At 46.1% G+C, this 19,485-nt stretch overlaps 1 protein-coding gene across 1 annotated transcript; it reads right to left on the reverse strand.

Moving 5' to 3' along the window:
- Positions 1-2,661: 2,661 nt before the first annotated feature.
- LOC115396917 (zinc finger protein OZF-like) lies at positions 2,662-4,635 on the reverse strand. Its single transcript, XM_030103003.1, has one exon. It carries the CDS (start codon positions 4,507-4,509, stop codon positions 3,055-3,057), a length of 1,455 nt encoding a protein of 484 aa, XP_029958863.1. The 5' UTR covers positions 4,510-4,635; the 3' UTR covers positions 2,662-3,054.
- Positions 4,636-19,485: the final 14,850 nt, after the last annotated feature.

Below are 19,485 nucleotides of genomic sequence, written 5' to 3' on the forward strand. Positions count from 1 at the left end.
CGCCTCTCCCCCTGTGGACTTTGACTGACAGCGTACTTCAACCAATCGGAGCTGCGTTAGCTTCTCTAAGGGTTAGCTTTAGCTCTTTAGCTCTAGCTTCTCTACACACACAGACATGCGAAAACATCTTTTCCTGTGAGAAACTCACCAAGCGCAGACCCTTCAGACTCTTGCTCTTGCTTGACTGTTGCTTTCAGATGATGGTTAAAGTTTATCTCCGTAATCGGAGTTGCAAAAAGCGACAACGCTGATTGCCGAGGGCCTGCGGGGGTGGGGGGTGGGGGTCTCCTCAGTGGAAAATGCGAATCAGCTGCGTGCTGGTCAGAGGAGAGTGGGGTGTTGTCTGCGCGGGGGTGGGGTGGGAGAAGAGGGATTACAGTCAGGTCGGCACCAATCCAAGTCGGCCCTGGCCAACTCGGCACCGCCTCCGGGATACAGTCAAGTTGGCATCAAGCCAAGTCGGCCTCGCGGGGCGGCTCTCAAGTGGCCGAGTTGGTCGGTGCCGACTTGACTGTAAGCTGCTTACCAACTCGGCCAAAAGCCTCCTTTTTTTTTTTATAACCATGCGGCTGCGGCACGACGATTTGCAGTTTTTTTTTTCATGTCGGCTGCGCCACTTCTCCTCACATAGCAGGCGGGGGACTGGAGGACAAACTGTGATTATGATGAATGACAGGTTAGAGGTGGATGAACCGAGTAGCTTAGCTACGAGCGCGCAGGGCGAGCGGCTGTCTGGTCACATGACCAGATGGGAGCGTACCTGTTCCCCGGGTCGTATGTTCTCCGCTTTGTATGGACCGGGGAACATAAAACCCTTTTTCTAAATAAGGGTCCTATGCTCCCCGCCGTGCACTGAAAGTGTCTGCTTGTACAGCGCAGAACCTGCAGTGGCGCATGAAAGCGCTGACGCGTCACCTCCAGGTATAGAGAATTAGGCTACTGTCAGTTTACAACTAAACTATAATAACATAAATGGTGTGACAAATAAACTAATGTAATAAATCTCAACACAACAGCGAACACGGTAGTTGACAGCAGGAGCTGCAGCGTCTCCAGAGGTGCCAATTACAGATTCAGGTAAAATATATCCTCCATCAAAGTACAGCAAACCATGTGTTTTTTGTTTCCAAAAATTAATTTTAGGACGAATATATTTTCTGAATAAATACCTTTGTCCTGTGGAGCCTGCAGTCCCAGAATCAAATGAGCAGGGTGAGGATGGACCGTGTGGGGGGTGTCCGTCCTGGTACGCAGCCGCGGAGACTTATTTTACTAATTTTAGTATGTTCTTGATTATTATTGACAGTTAATAATACAACTATTTTGTGTGTGTTGGTGTGTGTGTGTGTGTTTATCAGGGAAATGAGTGCGCGGAGTGTGAGTGAGAAGTGACGCTGCTGAAATGCGCACCGTAAAAATTTAATAAATTTTAAAACCTGATTTGAGGCATTAATAAAGCAGACATGAGACATTAAAAGGTTTACTGATACTCTTGGCTTAATATTTTGTTCATTTATCTTAATTTCTAATACATTAGATTACAGAAAAACAACCTGTTGTGCTCCTGCGCAAAAACACTGCAAAATGTATGACGGTCTGGCTGAGCGCTGCGGCCTTTGGAGGGGGGGTAAGAATGCTGGCAGTTCTAGTGTTAATCATTTTAGTTGTAGTGTTAATCATTATTTCCCTCCATTCCTATATTGACGTTCATCTCCACTATAGGAATAAGCGGAGAGCTCATTCCCTCAGGTCATTTATTCATTTCGGCATCTCCATCAGCGTAAACCCCAACCCCTCTCTCGTGCACGCAGCAGACTGTGAGGACTGTGATGAGCCTTTCAGAAAAATTAAGTTCTACAGTACGGAGGAGGGAAACATAGTTAAAGGTCTTAGAATTTGACTTCCGCATTTGACAATCTTATTCATGTGTGTGTTTTTTTCTGTTTTGTGTTTGTTGTTTATTTTCTTTTGAGTGGATAGTGTGACAAACACAAGCTGCTTATTTAAATCACTAAATATCTTAAATCATTATTTTTGTCCACAGATTGGATAGTTTACACCAGAATAAAAACACGTTTAGCTGTGATTAGGAAAAGTTTCATTATATGTCCGCTCTGCCTGCTCTGAAGGCACAGACTCCTCGAATTTTTATTATTTAAATTTTTATAAAATTTTTATCAAATATTTTATTATATTTCACTGTTGTTTACATCAACTAGGTTGGTGCAAATGCAAATCTGCGCTCTCGCCGCGACAAAAAATCAAACAACAAAAAAACCGACATCCGAGTGCATCGTCAAAAAACTGTGCAAATCGACGCGCCACAGCCGCATCGTGATTAAAAAAAAAAAAAAAGAGGCTTTTGGCCGAGTTGGTAAGCAGCTCATAGTCAAGTCGGCACCAACCAACTCAGACACTTGAGAGCCCCCCCGCGAGGCTGACTTGGCTTTGATGCCGACTTGACTGTATCCCGGAGGAGGTGCCGAGTTGGCCAGGGCCGACTTGGACTGGTGCCGACCTGACTGTATGCCGGAGAAGAGTGGTGGGGAGGAGTTCAACTTTTGTGACGTACTTAGGTTTGAAGAGTTTCAAAAGAGCTGTTTTCTACCCGAAGGGAGGGGCTGCTGTAAAGAGCAGCAGGCTGAAAGAGATTACTCAGACACGCGTGGATGAAAGGAAATAACATTTTGGGGGTGGTTTTAAAGGGAATTCAACTTTGGGGCATGCTAAAAACCCTAAAAAAGTGGAATTTGCATGATATAGGTCCTTTAAATACCTGAAAGTTCAGCAAGACACTTTGTGCGCATGTCATAGGACGAAGTATAATCCGCTTCACCCAGGACCCTTGTAAATGCGCATTGATCGTGGTTCGCTTTGTATGCCGTACATGTTTACAACTATGTTTAATAAGATTGTTTTCAATGGAACTGAAAAAACACGCTTGTAAACTGGGCCAATGAGATCTTCAATATTGTTTCATCACCTCATCTTCAAGCGAATATTCATGTGGTGCAGCAAAGAACGATGACCAAAATTTTCCCACGTTTCACAAGGCTACGGCTTCTCACCTGTGTGAGATCTTATGTGGCGCAACAAATGACTTCGGTTATTAAAACTTTTCCCACATGCTTCACAAGGATATGGCTTCTCACCTGTGTGAGTTCTTATGTGGACCAATAAAGTGCTCTGATGACTGAAACTTTTTCCACATGTTTCACAAGGATACGGCTTCTCACCTGTGTGACATCTTATGTGGCACAAAAAATTACTTCGGTCAATAAAACTTTTCCCACATGCTTCACAAGGATATGGCTTCTCACCTGTGTGAGTTCTTATGTGGACCAATAAAGTGCTCTGTTGACTGAAACTTTTCCCACATGCTTCACAAGGATACGGCCTCTCACCTGTGTGAGATCTCATGTGGCGTAACAAATGACTGTTACGATTGAAACTTTTCCCACATATTTCACAAGGATACGGCTTCTCACCTGTGTGAGATCTCTTGTGATCCAACAAATGACTTGGTTTATCGAAACTTTTCCCACATGTTTCACAAGGATATGGCCTCTCACCTGTGTGAGATGTCATGTGGCGCAACAACTGAGTCTGGGTAATGAAAGTTTTCCCACATGTTTCACAAGGATACGGCTTCTCACCTGTGTGAGATCTCTTGTGATCCAATAAAGCACTCTGATGACTGAAACTTTTTCCACATGTTTCACAAGGATACGGCTTCTCACCTGTGTGAGATCTCTTGTGATCCAATAAAGCACTCTGACGACTGAAACTTTTCCCACATGTTTCACAAGGATACGGCTTCTCACCTGTGTGAGATCTCATGTGGACCAATAAAGCGTTCTTTTGACTGAAACTTTTCCCACATGTTTCACAAGGATATGGCTTCTCACCTGTGTGACATCTCATGTGGACCAATAAAGCGTTCTTTTGACTGAAACTTTTCCCACATGTTTCACAAGGATATGGCTTCTCACCTGTGAGAGATCTCATGTGGACCAACAAATGACTGTACTGACTGAAACTTTTTCCACATGTTCCACAAGGATACGGCTTCTGACCTGTGTGAGATCTCTTGTGGACCAACAAAGTACTCTGACGAGTAAAACTTTTTCCACATGTTTCACAAGGAAACGGCTTCTCACCTGTGTGAGATCTCTTGTGGACCAATAAAGTGCTCGGATCACGGAAACTTTTGCCACACGTTTCACAAGTTTTCTTCTTGTCAGTGACTGCTCCTGCCTTTGGATGTAATTTTGTTTTTTTGCGGACAGGTTCACCACATGTTTCCTCACAAAGCTTTTCACCTTCAGCCTGCTTCTCTGAAAAAGGAACATCAATCAGTTTGTTCTCATGGTGGACTTCAGAGTCCTGAGAGAGGAGCTGCTCAGTGTCCCGTACTTCTTCTGGTTCTCTCAGGTCACTTTCGCTCTCAAATTTAATAATAAGGTGCTCTCCCTCCTGGCTGGTACCCAGAACCTCAAGTTCCTCCATCTGTGGATGTTCTGGTTCTTCTTCTTCTTCCTGCTTGATCTCTGGAGGTTCTGGTTCTTCTTCTTCCTGTTTGATCTGTGGAGGTTCTGGTTCTTCTTGTTCCTCTCTGATCTGTGGAGGTTCTGATTCTTCTTCTTCCTGTTTGATCTCTGGAGGTTCTGATTCTTCTTCTTCCTGTTTGATCTCTGGAGGTTCCGATTCTTCTTCTTCCTGTTTGATCTCTGGAGGTTCTGATTCTTCTTCTTCTTCCTGTTTGATCTCTGGAGGTTCTGGTTCTCCCTGCTGTAGACAGCAGCTTGTTTCCTGTTGAAAGAGCTGCTCCTCTCTGCAGTCATGGGGCTGCTGCAGCTCTGCAGAGACAGAAAAATACAACATCAAAGATTCAATTCAATTCAATTCAGCTTTATTACCTCCGGCAAGGAGGTTATGTAATCACGTCGGTTTGTTGGTTGGTTGATTGGTTGGTTGGCCTGTTAGCAACATTGCAGAAAAAGTAATGGACGGATTGCAATAAAACTTTGTGGAAAGGTGGGTCTTGGGCTAACTTAGAATCCATTAAATTTTGGTGATGATCCGGATCACTGTCTGGATCAAGGAATTTTTTAAAGGATTCTTTATCATTGAGAGATAGGGCAGTCTTTGACATAGTTGGGCAGGCCTGCCGACAGGGGGCTTGTGCGGCATGGGGCGCGCCGCATGCCGATCACACCCCCGATCACAATGTTGTTTTATTATACATGGTGTTCTTATTGTTGTTGGTGAATGATTTGACCTGTGGCGGAGGTCTCCGCTCTCTGAGTGCCAAAGTCTAGTTTATAAAGAGACAATTACAACATCGTCATTTCTAGATACTTTTACAGAGAAAGCCCAACAGATCCACAAGAGCAAACATAAGCGACTGTGGAAAGGAAAAACTCCCGTTTAACAGGAAGAACCCTGCAGAACCAGGCTCAGAGGAGGAGAACCCTGCAGAACCAGGCTCAGAGGAGGCAGCTTTCTGCTATTCCGGTTGGGGTGAGGGGACAGACAAAGAAGGACATAAGACAGACAATTTCTTGTATCTACATACATTTCATGTACAAACAGAGAGGACATAGGTTATAAGAGGAACAATCGTCAATGACACGTAGTAAAAGAACGGAATTACATTGAAACGAGAGGAAGGAGCAGAACTGGCAGTCGGTGCCACATGGTAGGAGCCCGGGGTTAGGGAAACCTCCTGCACCCACTGGGTCCGGGTTACACCAATCAATCAGTGGATCAGCTGTTTTGATTGATGTCCAATTACTGCACCCATTGAATCCAGGTTGTCTCATTAGATCAATGGATCAGCCGCGATTGATGTTCTGTATACGATCCCTCAATCACGGCTCCCCAAAGGGAAAATGCACCTGTGTGAGTGTGAATGTATTGAGTGGAAAAACAGATGTTTTGAGTATGAATGTAGATGTCTGAGTGATCTGAAGGCCTTGAATACATGTTGTTGATCTTTTTGGTGTGTTAAAGCTCTGGCTTTGTACTCAGTGGACACCTACTGCACCCAGTTCAATCTGTGCGTTGTAGTTTGGGTTTTGGAAGAAAGGTGTGATTTTCCACATCCAGGAAGTGTCTTGGATGTGAGTGAGTACATGGTGAGGTCTGAAATGTGTGTATGGTTTATGTTTTATGTTCTGTGGCAAATAGCTATACAGCGGCTCATTTGTACGTCCAGCACTGTCTGCAAATCGTCATGAGATCATGATTGATGTGATACTGCAAGACAGAGAAGAGAATGCAGCAGAGTGATGTTTTTCATGATGGAAAAAAATCATTCTGTGACAAGTCAGCTGTTTTTAAATGTCGTCAATGATCACAAATGTATTTTTAAACTGGTGTCTGCAGGATGAGGCAACACCAGTTTAACCCTTTAAAGGGGCTGTATCATGCTTTTTTAGCTAGTCCAAACTCTAGAAATAGCATTAACATGGTAATAGTTTATTTTTGGCGCAAAGGAAAAGTCATTTTGTGTGAAATAAAAGATTTTCTGGGGCTAATTCTGAAACCCGGAAGAGAAAACGCTCTGTTTCACTGAAAATCCCGCCTCTCCCCCTGTGGACTTTGACTGACAGCGTACTTCAGCCAATCAGCACTTCGTTAGCATCTCTAAGGGTTAGCTTTAGCTCTTTAGCTGTAGCTTCTCTACACGGAAATACAAGCGAAAACGTCTTTTCCTGTTAGAAACTCACCAAGCGCAGACCCTTCAGACTCTTGCTCTTGCTTGACTGTTGCTTTCAGACGATGGTTAAAGTTTATCTCCGTAATCAGAGTGAGAAAAAAGCAGCAACGCTGATTGCCGAGGGCCTGCGGGAGGGGGGCTCAGGGGAGCCATCTTCACAGTGTGACGTCAACGTGGGAAAACAGAGCGTTTTCACGGGTGCGGGAGAGGCTGCCTCTCTGAGCAGCACAACAAGGAGGAAAGCTCAAATATGCAGGCACGAAGGAAAAAAATGCTTTGGAGGTGTTTTTGGTGAGTACATAGCCATACAACAAGGTTAAAACATACAAAAAGTGAATTTTGCATGATACAGCCCCTTTAAGCTCGGGGCCATTTTCGCCCAAAAGTTCAACTAAAGACGTACCCAAAGTAAACTGAATGCTGTTCTTGAACTTTTTGGAGTACATTCATGGTTGGGGTCTCATTGGAAAGCTGACAACCTGTAGTTTTACCCAGTGCAGTCAGAATTACTCTAGGTGCTACTGGCACAGATTTATTTATGTTGCAGCACACTGAATTAGGATGAATTTCATTCTCGCCTGAATTTTTTCCCCTCATAAAACACCTGGAAATAAGTGTGGAAGCACTGAAAGAGCTTGAAAACACAATTTTGCTAAAGCCTGGGGTCTTACTTAGTTCAGGTCAAAATGTCAGAGCAGTAATACAGGAAATGTGTGTTTCACGCATGTATTTGTACTGATATGCCCCGGCGGGGTCAATTTTGGACATCCTCTGTATACCCTCTGGATGCCCTCTGTACAATGGTATATGTTGGTATTTGGCCCGTTTTTACATTATTTTCACTCCAAAAACTCAAAGTACTCAAAAAATCACTTCAGATAGGCTTCCGTGTGGGATAAGGCACTCAGATTGAGAGGAGCAGGGATAGACAGCAGGTGCATCCCTCAGCAGATGTCTGAGAAGTCACAAAACCCCGCTAGCGGGCCAGCCAGCCATTCAGCAAGCTCATTGGCTACCAGCCCTGTCAGTCAAACGTTTCTACGGACGTGATTGGCTCAGAATTAATTGATTACGAGTGATGACGACCAATGACGTGGGTCCATCAGTCTTGGCACCGGTTGGCTGGTTAGCCATCGGAGGCAGGGATGAGTCACTTGATTGGTTGAAATATGAGGAATAAGTAACGGAAACCGATCATTCGCCATATTGGATATCCTCAGCGCGAGTGAGAGTGGTCTGGATGTTTTTATCTGATAAAAAAATGGATTATTATCGGACGCACACGCGTGCGCGCGCGGTGGCGCATCTAATTCTGGATTATTTGCTTATTTCAAGACATGTTTTGGACAAAAGGCTATACTTTCTAGCTTTGCCTGGATGCATACGTTTGCACTGTGGCAGTTTCTGCTGGATTATCTGGATTATGGATCATCTGTGATCAGTTATGAGCCTCCAAAGGTGAGTTGCGCTGTTTACTTAATTTGTTGTATGTTGGACAAATGTGTTTATATTACCCGCTGTGGTAATCACATCTGAAAGTGGTTTATACCAGCGGATTCATGAGAATATCAGCTTTCTAACGGTACATAGTACGTCTGTGGAATTTGCAAAATGCATCTGGATATTTGATAAACGCATCAGGAGAAGTTGACCGGCCTGCCGGCGGGCCGGTCTGAGCTTAAGGGGAGGAAGGGGAGGAATTAACATTTTCTGGTTAACTTTTCTGAGATGTGTAAAAGTTTTTGTGATCATTAATCTTAAAGCAACACTAAGGAACTTTCAGTTTTCGTTCATTTTGGCGGTGCCAGTGGACAAAAGCGGTAGTGTTTTGCCTGAAGGAATACTACAGTTCCCATGAGGCCTAGCGCGTGACGTCGTAAAATGCTGCTCCCGGTGGCATGCTGTTGAACTGAACTCACCTTCATTTGTTTCCAGTGGCTGTGTGAAGGACGGATAGCGATGAGATAATGAATCTAATGGTGGCTAAACAATGTTATATCATGATGTGACGCATGCCGTAAAGCAGTCCGTACATTTGGAGTTTTTTTAGTGTGCAGGGTTGCTCAGTCCAAGTGAAAGCAATACTGACGCCCTCAGCCCGTGACACAGGGGTCATTCAACTAGTTGTAAGTCGATGTATCATCACAAAAGATATTAAAATGCTTTATTAAGGTTGAAAAGTTCCTTAGTGTCGGTTTAAGACCTTAATGTTTGACCAGTGCTGAGATTATATGTAGACTGTTGTTGTACAACACATAAGTAATTCTAAATTAATTTGGAGTTTAAGTCTGCAGGAATGTGTTTTCACACTGCAGGAGGTCAGGACACAGAGCAAGAGAATCCCAAACAGCAGCGTTCTTCTCTGTGGCGGACCTTTCAAATGCATTGTTCTCTGTCCCATTTCACCCAGACTTGCACTGCTGGTCTGCATTTGAATTCCAAGGGAAACCAACACCTTCACATGGCCGTGGCAAGGTTATTGTGAGTCTCCCACAATTTACAATTCAGTACTGCGTGTCCCCCTCTCTTCTCTTGTGCTCTTTCTTCTGGAGTATGTAGATGATTTTCTGGTCTGCTCACCTACAGAGGCCTAGTGTCAAGTTGACACCATTATATTGTTTCAGCATCTGATTGATCAAGGTCACAAGATGCATCTACGGGTCGCACCTCGCAGTTGGGGAACCGGTTCCATGGACCCTCGAGGCAGAGGAAGAATTGGGTTGGGTTCGCTGTCTGTTCAGCTTTGACCTCTGGTTCCCTCCCAGCTCACTACCGTGCTCAAACTGCGAAGTTACACATGTTGTGACCATGTGTCAAAAAAGGGGACCGGTTCAAAAGATTACATCACTGCGGTCCACTAAAGGATTCTCAGTAGTCGTGGAACAGCGTTGTAATAAATGTTTGGTGTGTGCTGCTCACAATTTAGGCCGGGTTGAGCCTGTGGAGAGCGCTGCTCATCCTCCACCAGACCTTCCTTTGATCATCTGATGAACTGACCCCTGCGGAGGGGAAGAAAAATTGCTTGATGGTGGTTGACACACTCACCAAATGGGTGGTGTACTACTGTGCTGCGCTCCACTCAGCATCCAGTTTTATGGAGGGATGTTCAATCAGCTCCTGATAGGATGTTCAATGTTTTGTTTGTTTGTTTGTAACTGAACTGGCATGTCTCAAGCATGATATTGTAATGATCCCTACATGTTTCACCCAGCAGGGGTGATAAAATGTGTTCCTGTGCTGTTATTCTAATATGTAAAATTGGGTCACTGTGGCTATTTAATCTGGGGTATGGGATTGCGTTTTGAAACCGTGACAGATGTAATTATCAGGACATTGGTATCGGGGCGGGGAAACTATTTAAGGTGAAGCAGCGCACCTGCTAGGGGGGAGTGACGTCACACGCCATCCTGGAGGGAACTCCCCTGCTGGAGGAGCAAGGCTGTGGAGCGTTTACCAGGGAGGATCAGTGCCACTGTGGAATATATAACTTGGTGTTTTTGGAATCTATTGGATTAAACTGTTTTTCCACCACGGAGCTACCGGACTGGTGAGGAGGAGCTTTGGATACCAGCAGACTGAGGATTGTATCGGCGTGAGTAACTAACGGCCGCCGGCCACTCAGTCGGTCCCCGCGCAGGGACGTGCGCCTCGAACTTTGGGAAACTTTGGGCAATAAAAGATAGGACTTTGTGAGCCCTTTGTGTTCATTTCTGGACTTCCCGCGTTGGGCGGCATGATCTGTTGGGTTTATAATGAGAAGCGCCCGAGCGTCGGGTTGCTTGTTTTCTGTTGGGAGGGGGTTTTCCAGAATAAATGTGGGTTTTTGTTACCAATCTTAAGTTTCTCTCCTGCCTGTTAATCACCCCTGCTGGTTGGTGTTTTCCACCCGTGACCTCTTTAAGCGTAGTGGCAAAATCGCCTTGGAAATAATAGGTGAATTGTTACAATACGACTAACACTTAAACTAACAAATAATCCACTAACTCTAAACCAGATTCACAGTTTTTCCAACAGGTGACAGAGATCCTGGAACCCAACACCACCATCAAGGAGAGAACACATGATGAACTTTGATGATGAAGATATTGTCTAACTTTGTTTTCTCTCATTTCAGAAGTTCCAGCATGTCAGAGGGAAGAAATTGGCTGATCAATTCTAACATTTTATCTGGGATATAACATTGAATTTGACACTAAATTCTTGGATCATGCTTAAGGACTTCTTTGGGTTATACAAGGTCATGGTTTAATTTGATAATTTGCAAAGATGATTTAACATCAACGAAGTTTCATGTTGAAACTAATGAGTCAAGGTTTTTACAATGAAGCAGTAACTGACTTCTAGGTTTTCATAGGATTCTTAATGGTCATGTTATGATAGGGAACATTAGATTAAACGGTTATATGTGTTTATGTGTTTAAAGGTTTGGGTTAGATCAAAGTTAGGGTAGGATGGTCTGTCTCTGTTTCTCTTCTTCCTTTCAGATGTCATGACTGCAGTTCAACAACGCTTCACCTCCAATGGGGACAGAAAGAGTTCCAGATCATCCTTTGAAATCACAAAACAAGAGGTCAACCCAGGAGGAAGCAGCTGCCACTCGACAGACAGTGGAGGATGCAACTCCGAGAAGACAGAGTCTCCATGACCGACAGACTGTGAAAGAAGCCCTCCCTCGCCCTGCTGAAGGATCTCGTCATCAGCTGACACAGGAGATCAGGTTCTGGTAAAGGGCTTCTGAAGGAAACATTGGAAGACAAGACGCTGGCGAGGCCCGTTCCAAGTCTTGTTGATATCCAACACTGCTGTTAAGTTGATCTCCCAGCCACAGGGAAGAATAATCTCTGAGATCAACTCCCGTGTGAGGTAGTCCACCCTCCACGAGGCAACGATGAAGATGCTCCTGTTCCTGATGATGCTGTTGCCTCAAACGACAACAGCACCTTCGCCTCAGCACAGACACATCGCAGACCTCGTGGGACCTCAAGACAACCAATGACGAACAGAAAACCATGCGTGTCATGAGCCTGCAGAATAGAGTGGCCTTGGATCTCCTTCTTGCCGAGAAAGGAGGGGTTTTGCACTCTTATTGGGGAAGTGTGCTAGGACCCTGATGATGCTGCTGCTGAAGATTTGAAGTTGTATATGTCTGAGTAAAATTTTCCATTCAATAATGTTGATTGAAATGTATTTGATTTAATCAAAAGGGGGAAACTGTGATGGAATTTTTTGTGTATTTAATACATGTTGTGGTTATCAGCTATGAGTGGGCTCCTTAGCAGACGCCCCCTGAACTCCTGACACCAAGCCAACCCACAGGTGGGGGGGGGGTTCTTTCCTGTTTGTCCTGTTATATGCTAAACAGACGTGTCTCCCCCTAACCGGGCATAATCTCCAAAAGGTATCGATGGTCTATATGCTATTCTTCTAAGATGCATCGGCAGCCACAGGGTGTTGAAGTGGGTTGGGTTGTTTCTATTCCTTTGTCACTTCACATGTTAATGCAGGACAGAGTATAAATATCAGCCTGTATCTCAGACCGACAGAACTCACTGACTGAGCAGTCGTGACTTCTCTACTGTTGCAACTGGAATCAAAGGAATCATTAAGGAACTCATCATTGGTGCATTTATGAATAGAATTTCCACAACAACCTGCATGGAATATAGTTTGCCAATTACAATTAAAAACTTCCATTAACATCCCTTATAGTTTTTATATGCTAAAATGGAATATTTTTCTATATTACGATGGCTAGTACCCCACATGCTTTACTTGAAAAGGTTGAATGGAATATATGCCCTGCCCAGCTGCACTTTATGCGTTCCTGATCTTTTGGTTTTCTGTAAAAATGAAATATCTGCATTTAAAGATTTTAAGTGTGCAAAAAATCTCAGCTGGAAAGTCCGGAAAAATGTGAATGTGATGTCCCTGGTACATCAGAGGAGAATGCTCGATTGCCAGCCGCATTATGTGCTCTTTGACGCGGTAGTTGTGAATCCTCGCTATCAAAATACGAGGCTTATTAGCAGACCTAGCTGCCCTGCTACCTAGCCTATGAGCCCGATCCACTTCAACGGGCTTCGGAAATTGTTCAGGTCCAAAAATAGAGGGTATCAGCTTTGACACAAAATCCACTGGGTTTTCAGACTCAATGTTTTCTGGCAGATTTACAAGTTTTATGTTCTGTCATCTGGATCGAGCCTCTAAATCGATGACTTTGTCCTGCAGGGCCTTGTTAGCCTCTTCCAGTCGAGCAGCCTGCTGCTCTGGCTTGGCTCGCCTGCCGTCATGGCCACTGATGGCATTTTCCAGCAAAGTTAAGTGCCCCTCATGCTCTTCAAATACGGCTTTGTTTTTGGATAGCGCGGACTGCAAAGCATTGAATCCCGCATCCATTTTTCGGCTCATATCTCCAATAGCAGCAAGCACCGCAGCAGTATCGACTGAGGGGCCAGTAGTCAACCCACTTAGCATGTCGCTCCCGAGTGTTTCCTCCTCGTTTTCTCCAGAGGTTTTTTATTTATTTTTTTTTTTTTTAGGTATAGTCATTTTCTTCGGAGGCATTTCCAAAAATGTTCGATAGATAGGCTCTCAAACGACGCTATGCAGTGAGTGCCTGAGCAATCAAGGTGTTTTTTAAATACCTTATTGGCCCGAATATAAGACGATGTTTTTTTCTAGAAATTGCATCCTCAAAAGTGGGGTCGTGTTATAATCGCGGACTTACAGTAGATGGTCAATACGCATCTGCACCGCTAGATGGAGAAAAAGTATCACTGACCAGAGAGCGAGTGGAGCGATGAAATGAGATCAAACGATCTTATGAAAAATAGCGGATCATCTGGAACAAAGCTGCTCGAACGCTGGACAACTGAGCAAACAACAGAGGCGAAGTTATGATACCAACTTTAAACTGATGGTGATCAACGCAGCAGAGTCATCAAACAACTGCCAAGCCACCAGGAGATCTGGTGCAGCAGAGTGCCTCGTTCGATATTGGAGAGCACAGAAAAAAACGCCTACAGAATGCTAACACTATGAGAAAAGCTTTCCGTGGTCCCAAGAGTGACGCTTCAGAGAGACTGATAGAAGGGTGAGTGAATACGTCTCTGAAAAACGGAAAGACGGGATGCCCACCACTAGAGCCGTGATTCAGCTAAAGGCACTGGAAAGTTATTTACATCATTTATGCAGTTTTGACCCCTTGAGGCTTCTTATTCGTTGCTTATTGTTTCTTATTTTGAGAAAGAGAATGTATTTTTTTTGTTCAATACTGTAGTAATATTTTTTCATTTTATATCTCGTGAAATGTTATCTCAGTTGTGAGTTTTTGAGTTTATAATAATTGTATCCATAAAAATTTGTTTCATCAGTTACCTTATTGTCGTCATCATTTTTTTTTTTTTTTCACAAAATGATCTTTGAAAAATAGGGGTCGTGTTATAATCGGAGTCGTCTTATATTTGGGCCAATACGGTATATAAAGCTCGATCAGTTGGAGGAGAGCACGTCGGACACGTCTAGTCACTCATGTGCGCACCCCGCCCCGTCCTCTCAGAGAGAGATCATTTTAAGTGGGCACGGGTTCATAGATTTCCACAACTCCGCGAAAGATCAGTTTCATAACTTCTACAGTTCCATGTTTGAAGAAACAAACGGGGACTGAAGCAGTGGAACGGAACACTTGGACTCACATTTCAAAAAGTGTACAGTTGTTAAACGACTGCTTGAGGAGCACCTTCAGCTGCTGATTGATTACTTTTTAGTGAAGTTTCTGTCGGGGTGTGTTCACTGACCTTCTGCTCACCGTTTACCACGCTAGCTGAGATGGAGGGACGAACAGACGTCCTGCTTTGAAATGTTCTCAGGAAATGACTCTTCAGAAAACATCTATGTCCACAACTTCAGTGTTCAGTCCATGATTGAACAAAGTGTCATGGTTCCATCAGCCGTGGTGGGACTGATCAGCAGCAATGAGGAGATGGTCTCCAGAGAGGAGGTCCAGGTCCTCACATCCTGCTGTCTGAACAGGGACTCGGTCCTGAACACCAGCAGGGTGAAGGAGCTCCTCACTGACTTCTGAAGACATACAGTAGCCTGCTGGTCAGTGGACACTGTTTACAGTCTTACATGTTTGTTTACTGTCACTGCAGATATGCTGTGGGGGCCACACTTTAGACTGTTTGTTACACTTGTTGGGGACGCATTGATGGAAAGATCCAGCTAAGGCATGACTCGGAGTCATGTTGTCTGCGAATACTGTCCCCCTTCACAGAGGAGACATGACCCCCGCTGTGGTGGAGACACAGCAGACTTTGAAGCTCTCTCGAACAAAGGAGAGGAACTTCCTCCCCCAGCAGGAGACCAGCATCATTTGGCGGTCCTACAAATCTAAAATGGCTGCCCATCTCAAACCCACCATGTGCCAGCCTGATCTCCCTCGAGAACAAAAGAACTATGGCGTCTGTTCCTCACCTCTGCACGAGAGGAAAACCAGGTAAGGGTGCAATACCACTGTCCCACCTCACGAGGGCGCTCGTGAGGCTCCTCCCCAGAGCAGAGGAGGGAGGAACCAGATCACCGTCTGATTGGCCAAGCAGACCCCGGGGGCGGGAGCTCCGCCTGCCAGTCAAATAGACGTCACCAGAGGCGCCATCTTCAGTTTTAGAAAAAGTTTCTGTCTCGGAAGGGCGTGCAAAGCACGTCTCTCCAATGGATTATACCCAGTACTGAACGGACCCGCTGGCCGGGACTTTTTGGGACCATCCTCTCCTCCACCGGTGCCCCTCTCCCCAGCGGAGGAGACAGAAGCTGTCCCTGGAGCGGACCGAGACACCAAAGGGACACCGCTGCTATAGCTCCACTCAGCCTGCAGCCAGCCATGCTGCTGCAGCTTCTCGTCTCCCCCTCCTCCTCCTCCTGCAGCTGAAACCAGAGTCCAGCCCGGACAGACTGAACCTTTTCCTCCACGTGGACCCCTCCAAGAGCCGAGGTTCTTCTGGACGCAGAGAACCCGAGCGAGATCAGAGCGACGGCTTTGATCTCCCCACCGAACACCTCATCAGCCACAGGACACACAGCGGCGGAGAGCCGCTCGTTAAAGTCCCATCGCACAAGGTTTGAGACCTGGGCGGGTTCAGGCTTAGTTAGTGGTGATGATTAATGCCTGTGTTTTTATTGTGAACCAGGACTGAAGCCGTTCATGATATATGCACTGTTGTTTCCTTTCTTCATCTCTCTTCCCCTCTCGTACGCTCCGCGCGCACACTTGTGAGCGCGCTGCTTTACTCATATCAGACTCGCAGAGCAATACAGCCGAACGCCGCTCTGCTCATGCGTTTGAGAGAGCAATAGCCTCACGCCCTTTCTCCGGATCTCCTCTTCACTAACCCGAGAGTAGTGAGTTGAACTAGCGCCGCAGACCTCGAGTCGAGGGCACCACGCGCACCGCCCCTCCTCTCTCTCCCTCTCCCCCACCTCCGCCAGTCGGGAGACGCCAGAATTCACGAATTCACGAAGCAATCAAAAAATCGGGGTTATTTACGCCCCCGGGGCCACTTTCGCCCCCGATTGACAAGTGATCTCTCGTGAATTACATTTCTTCTCCGCCGTTAGCGCCACCGGCGTGCTAACTAGCTTAGCGTGCTAACTAGCTTGGTCCGCCGGGACCGCTATGGCGTCCTCCCCTCTATCTTCTTTTCTTTCCTGCTCAGTATGCCGTATGTTGAGTCAGAACTAGGGCTGGGTTAAACGATTATTGTTGCAATCGATTAATCTAGGAAATATTTCGTCGATGCATCGATTAATCTAACGATTCATTTTTAAATCCGTTGTGGAGCTCCTTTCCGCCTTCGTGGTTATGCGGCGGGTCCCCGCGCGCTCCGCGGCCACGTCTGCGCCCAGGAGCAGAGATCCAGAGCTCTCCCGTCAGCGTCCGTGGGGCAGCTCCACTCGGCCCCTGGAAGCCGCGGCCTGCTTCACGTGCCTCCGTGGAGCAAGCCGCAGCGCGGCAGCTCCGAATCTCCGCTCTCAGACGGAGACGCGCTCCGTGCCGGCCGCGGAGCGCGAGGGGACCCGCCGCATAACCACGGAGGCGCGTGAAGCAGGCCTCGGCTGCTGGAGCTCTCCCGTCGCCGCCGTGGAGCAGCTCCAGGCCGTTTACCCAATCGGCCCCAACTCGGCCCCTGGAAGTCAGGCACCAAGGCGCCGTGACAGCCGAGGCTGAATCTAAGTGCTTCTCTGCTGGGGAGAGGAGCTGAAACGTTCCCATCCGAGCTAATTGTGGCTAAGTTAGCGAAAACTGTCAGCTGACTCACCTGAAGACGGTAGACGAGCTGACTTTATGATAACACTGCAGATGGATGAAAAAATATAGTCAAAAAGAGCGATTTTGCAGAGCTTATGTCCTGCACTGACGCTCCCCTGCCGTGGCCCCCGCTAAGTGCGGCTAAATCAGTTGGATCTAAATAATTGCTGCTACTCGATGCCGCCGCCATTTTTTTTAATTCTGAAATGACGCATCGACGTGCAGTTTTTGCATCGACGTATTTTTTGCGTCGACGTAATCGATGACGTCGATGCGTCGTCCCAGCCCTAGTCAGAACCCTGCCTCCCTTGACAATAGGGGTATTTGCGTAAAGTGCAGTGTATTGACAGCGCTGGAGGCCAGGGTAACCGAGTTACAGGAGCGGCTGTACAGATGTGAGGGGCAGGGCAGCGCTAGCTACAGCGAGGTAGCGGCAGGGCTCGCAGCCCGCTCCTGCAGTCAGAGGAGTGTTAGCAAGCCCAGCCCCGCAGCATGTCCCGAGCAGCCGGGGCAAGACCAGGACCAGTTTGTGACGGTCCGGAGGAAGGCTAGTGCTAAGCACCGCCACGTAGCACTCCAAGAACCGCTTCACGTCTGCAATAGGTTCTCTCCCTCAGCGACGACACGCCGGCTGAACTGGACACGCTGGTGATTGGCAGCTCTATAGTTAGAGACGTGAAGCCGCCAGCGGTGAAGGTTAGGTGTTACCCGGGGGCCAGAGTGGGAGACATCGAGGGGAACCTTAGGCTTTTAAAACAGGAAGGTAGGAGATTCTGTCGAGTCATGATTCACACAGGCGGTAATGATGCCCGGCGGAGAAAATCAGAGGTGCTCAAATTACAAGTAGCCTCGGTGTGTGAATTGGCTAAGTCGATGTCTGATGCTGTAATATTCTCTGGTCCCCTGCCCAATTTGGTCAATGATGAAATGTAAAGCCGACTTTCATCATTCAATCGCTGGTTGTCTAGATGGAGTGAGGAAAACGGAGTTATTTTTCTAAACAACTGGTGCACCTTCTGGGGAAAGCCTGGGCTCATCCGCAGGGACGGCATCCACCCAACTTTGGATGGTGCAGCCCTTTTAGCTCACAATATGGCTTATCGGCTTAGTACGCTAAATTGACAAACCAGCTATGAGCCCCGGGCGCAGAGCAGTCGTGTAGAACACTCCTCTGTTGATCTTGTTGATCCCGTCACTAATCCTGCTCCCGGATTTTTACAAGTCAAGCATGGAGGTTTACCTAGGCAAACAGAGACTGTGTCTGTCCATAGTGCTCAAAGCATTAAAAAAAAGTCAATGGGTAAAAAGCTTAACACCTGTACGAGACAAAATAACTTTTCCAGTAGGAAATACATAAAATGTGGTCGACTAAACATTAGAGCAATCTCCACAAAATCTCTGTTAGTTAATGACCTTATCGGTGACAATAACATTGATCTCCTTGCTCTAACAGAAACTTGGCTTCAGCAAGATGACTATGTGAGGCTCAATGAATGTACCCCTCCAACCTATGTTAATTTCCAAACAGCTAGATCAGGGGTGGGGAACCCTGGTCCTGGAGGGCCGCAAACCTGCATGTTTTCCATGTCTCCCTGCTTCAACACACCTGAATCGAATCAAGAATCATGGCCAAGTCCAGCAGAAAGCCAGATAACGAGCCTCATTGCAATCAGCTGTGTTGAAGCAGGGAGACATGGAAAACATGCAGGTTTGCGGCCCTCCAGGACCAGGGTTCCCCACCCCTGAGCTAGATCAACAGGTCGAGGTGGAGGTGTGGCAGTGATATCCCACTCCAGTCGTCTTCTTAAACTCAAAACTAATGTTAAATTCAACTCTTTTGAAAGCTTAATACTAACGCTTACTTGTCCAAATTGGAAGAATCAAAAAGCTGTGCTATTAATTATTGTGTATCGACCTCCTGGTCCTTACTCTGACTTTTTAACTGAGTTCTCAGAGTTTTTAAGCAATATAGTAGTGACTCATAACAAGATCCTTATACTAGGTGACTTTAACATCCATGTGGATGATTCTGGTGACAGTTTGAGTAATGCGTTTATTGCAGTATTACATAGTATCGGTTTCACTCAAAATGTTGATGAATCCACTCATAGTCACAAGCACACCCTGGATCTGGTTTTAACATATGGGATAGAGGTCAGTGACCTAAATGTTCTCCCTCAGAACCCCATACTCTCAGACCATTTTTTAATTACTTTTCAGGTTTTGATTGAAGACGACTCTGCTCAAAAAGATAAAATTCAGCTGATACGGACATTATCTGAAAAATCTGTGGCTCGGTACAAAGAATTGATCCAGCCTGCATTTGCTGCGTTATCTTGTGAACTCACAGAAATGAGCTTATTGACCAGTGGTGATAATAGGGATCAGTTTGTTGACAGTGCTATGCACTCACTAAAATCTGCCCTTGACGTCGTGGCTCCGTTGCAGCTGAAAA

The sequence above is a fragment of the Salarias fasciatus genome, chromosome 11 (assembly GCF_902148845.1).
Source record: "Salarias fasciatus chromosome 11, fSalaFa1.1, whole genome shotgun sequence".
Taxonomy (NCBI): Eukaryota; Metazoa; Chordata; class Actinopteri; order Blenniiformes; family Blenniidae; genus Salarias; species Salarias fasciatus.

What these genes read in the sequence shown, in the direction of transcription:
- LOC115396917 (XM_030103003.1), bottom strand. Translation starts at nt 4,509, where the DNA reads ATGGAGGAACTTGAGGTTCTGGGTACCAGCCAGGAGGGAGAGCACCTT.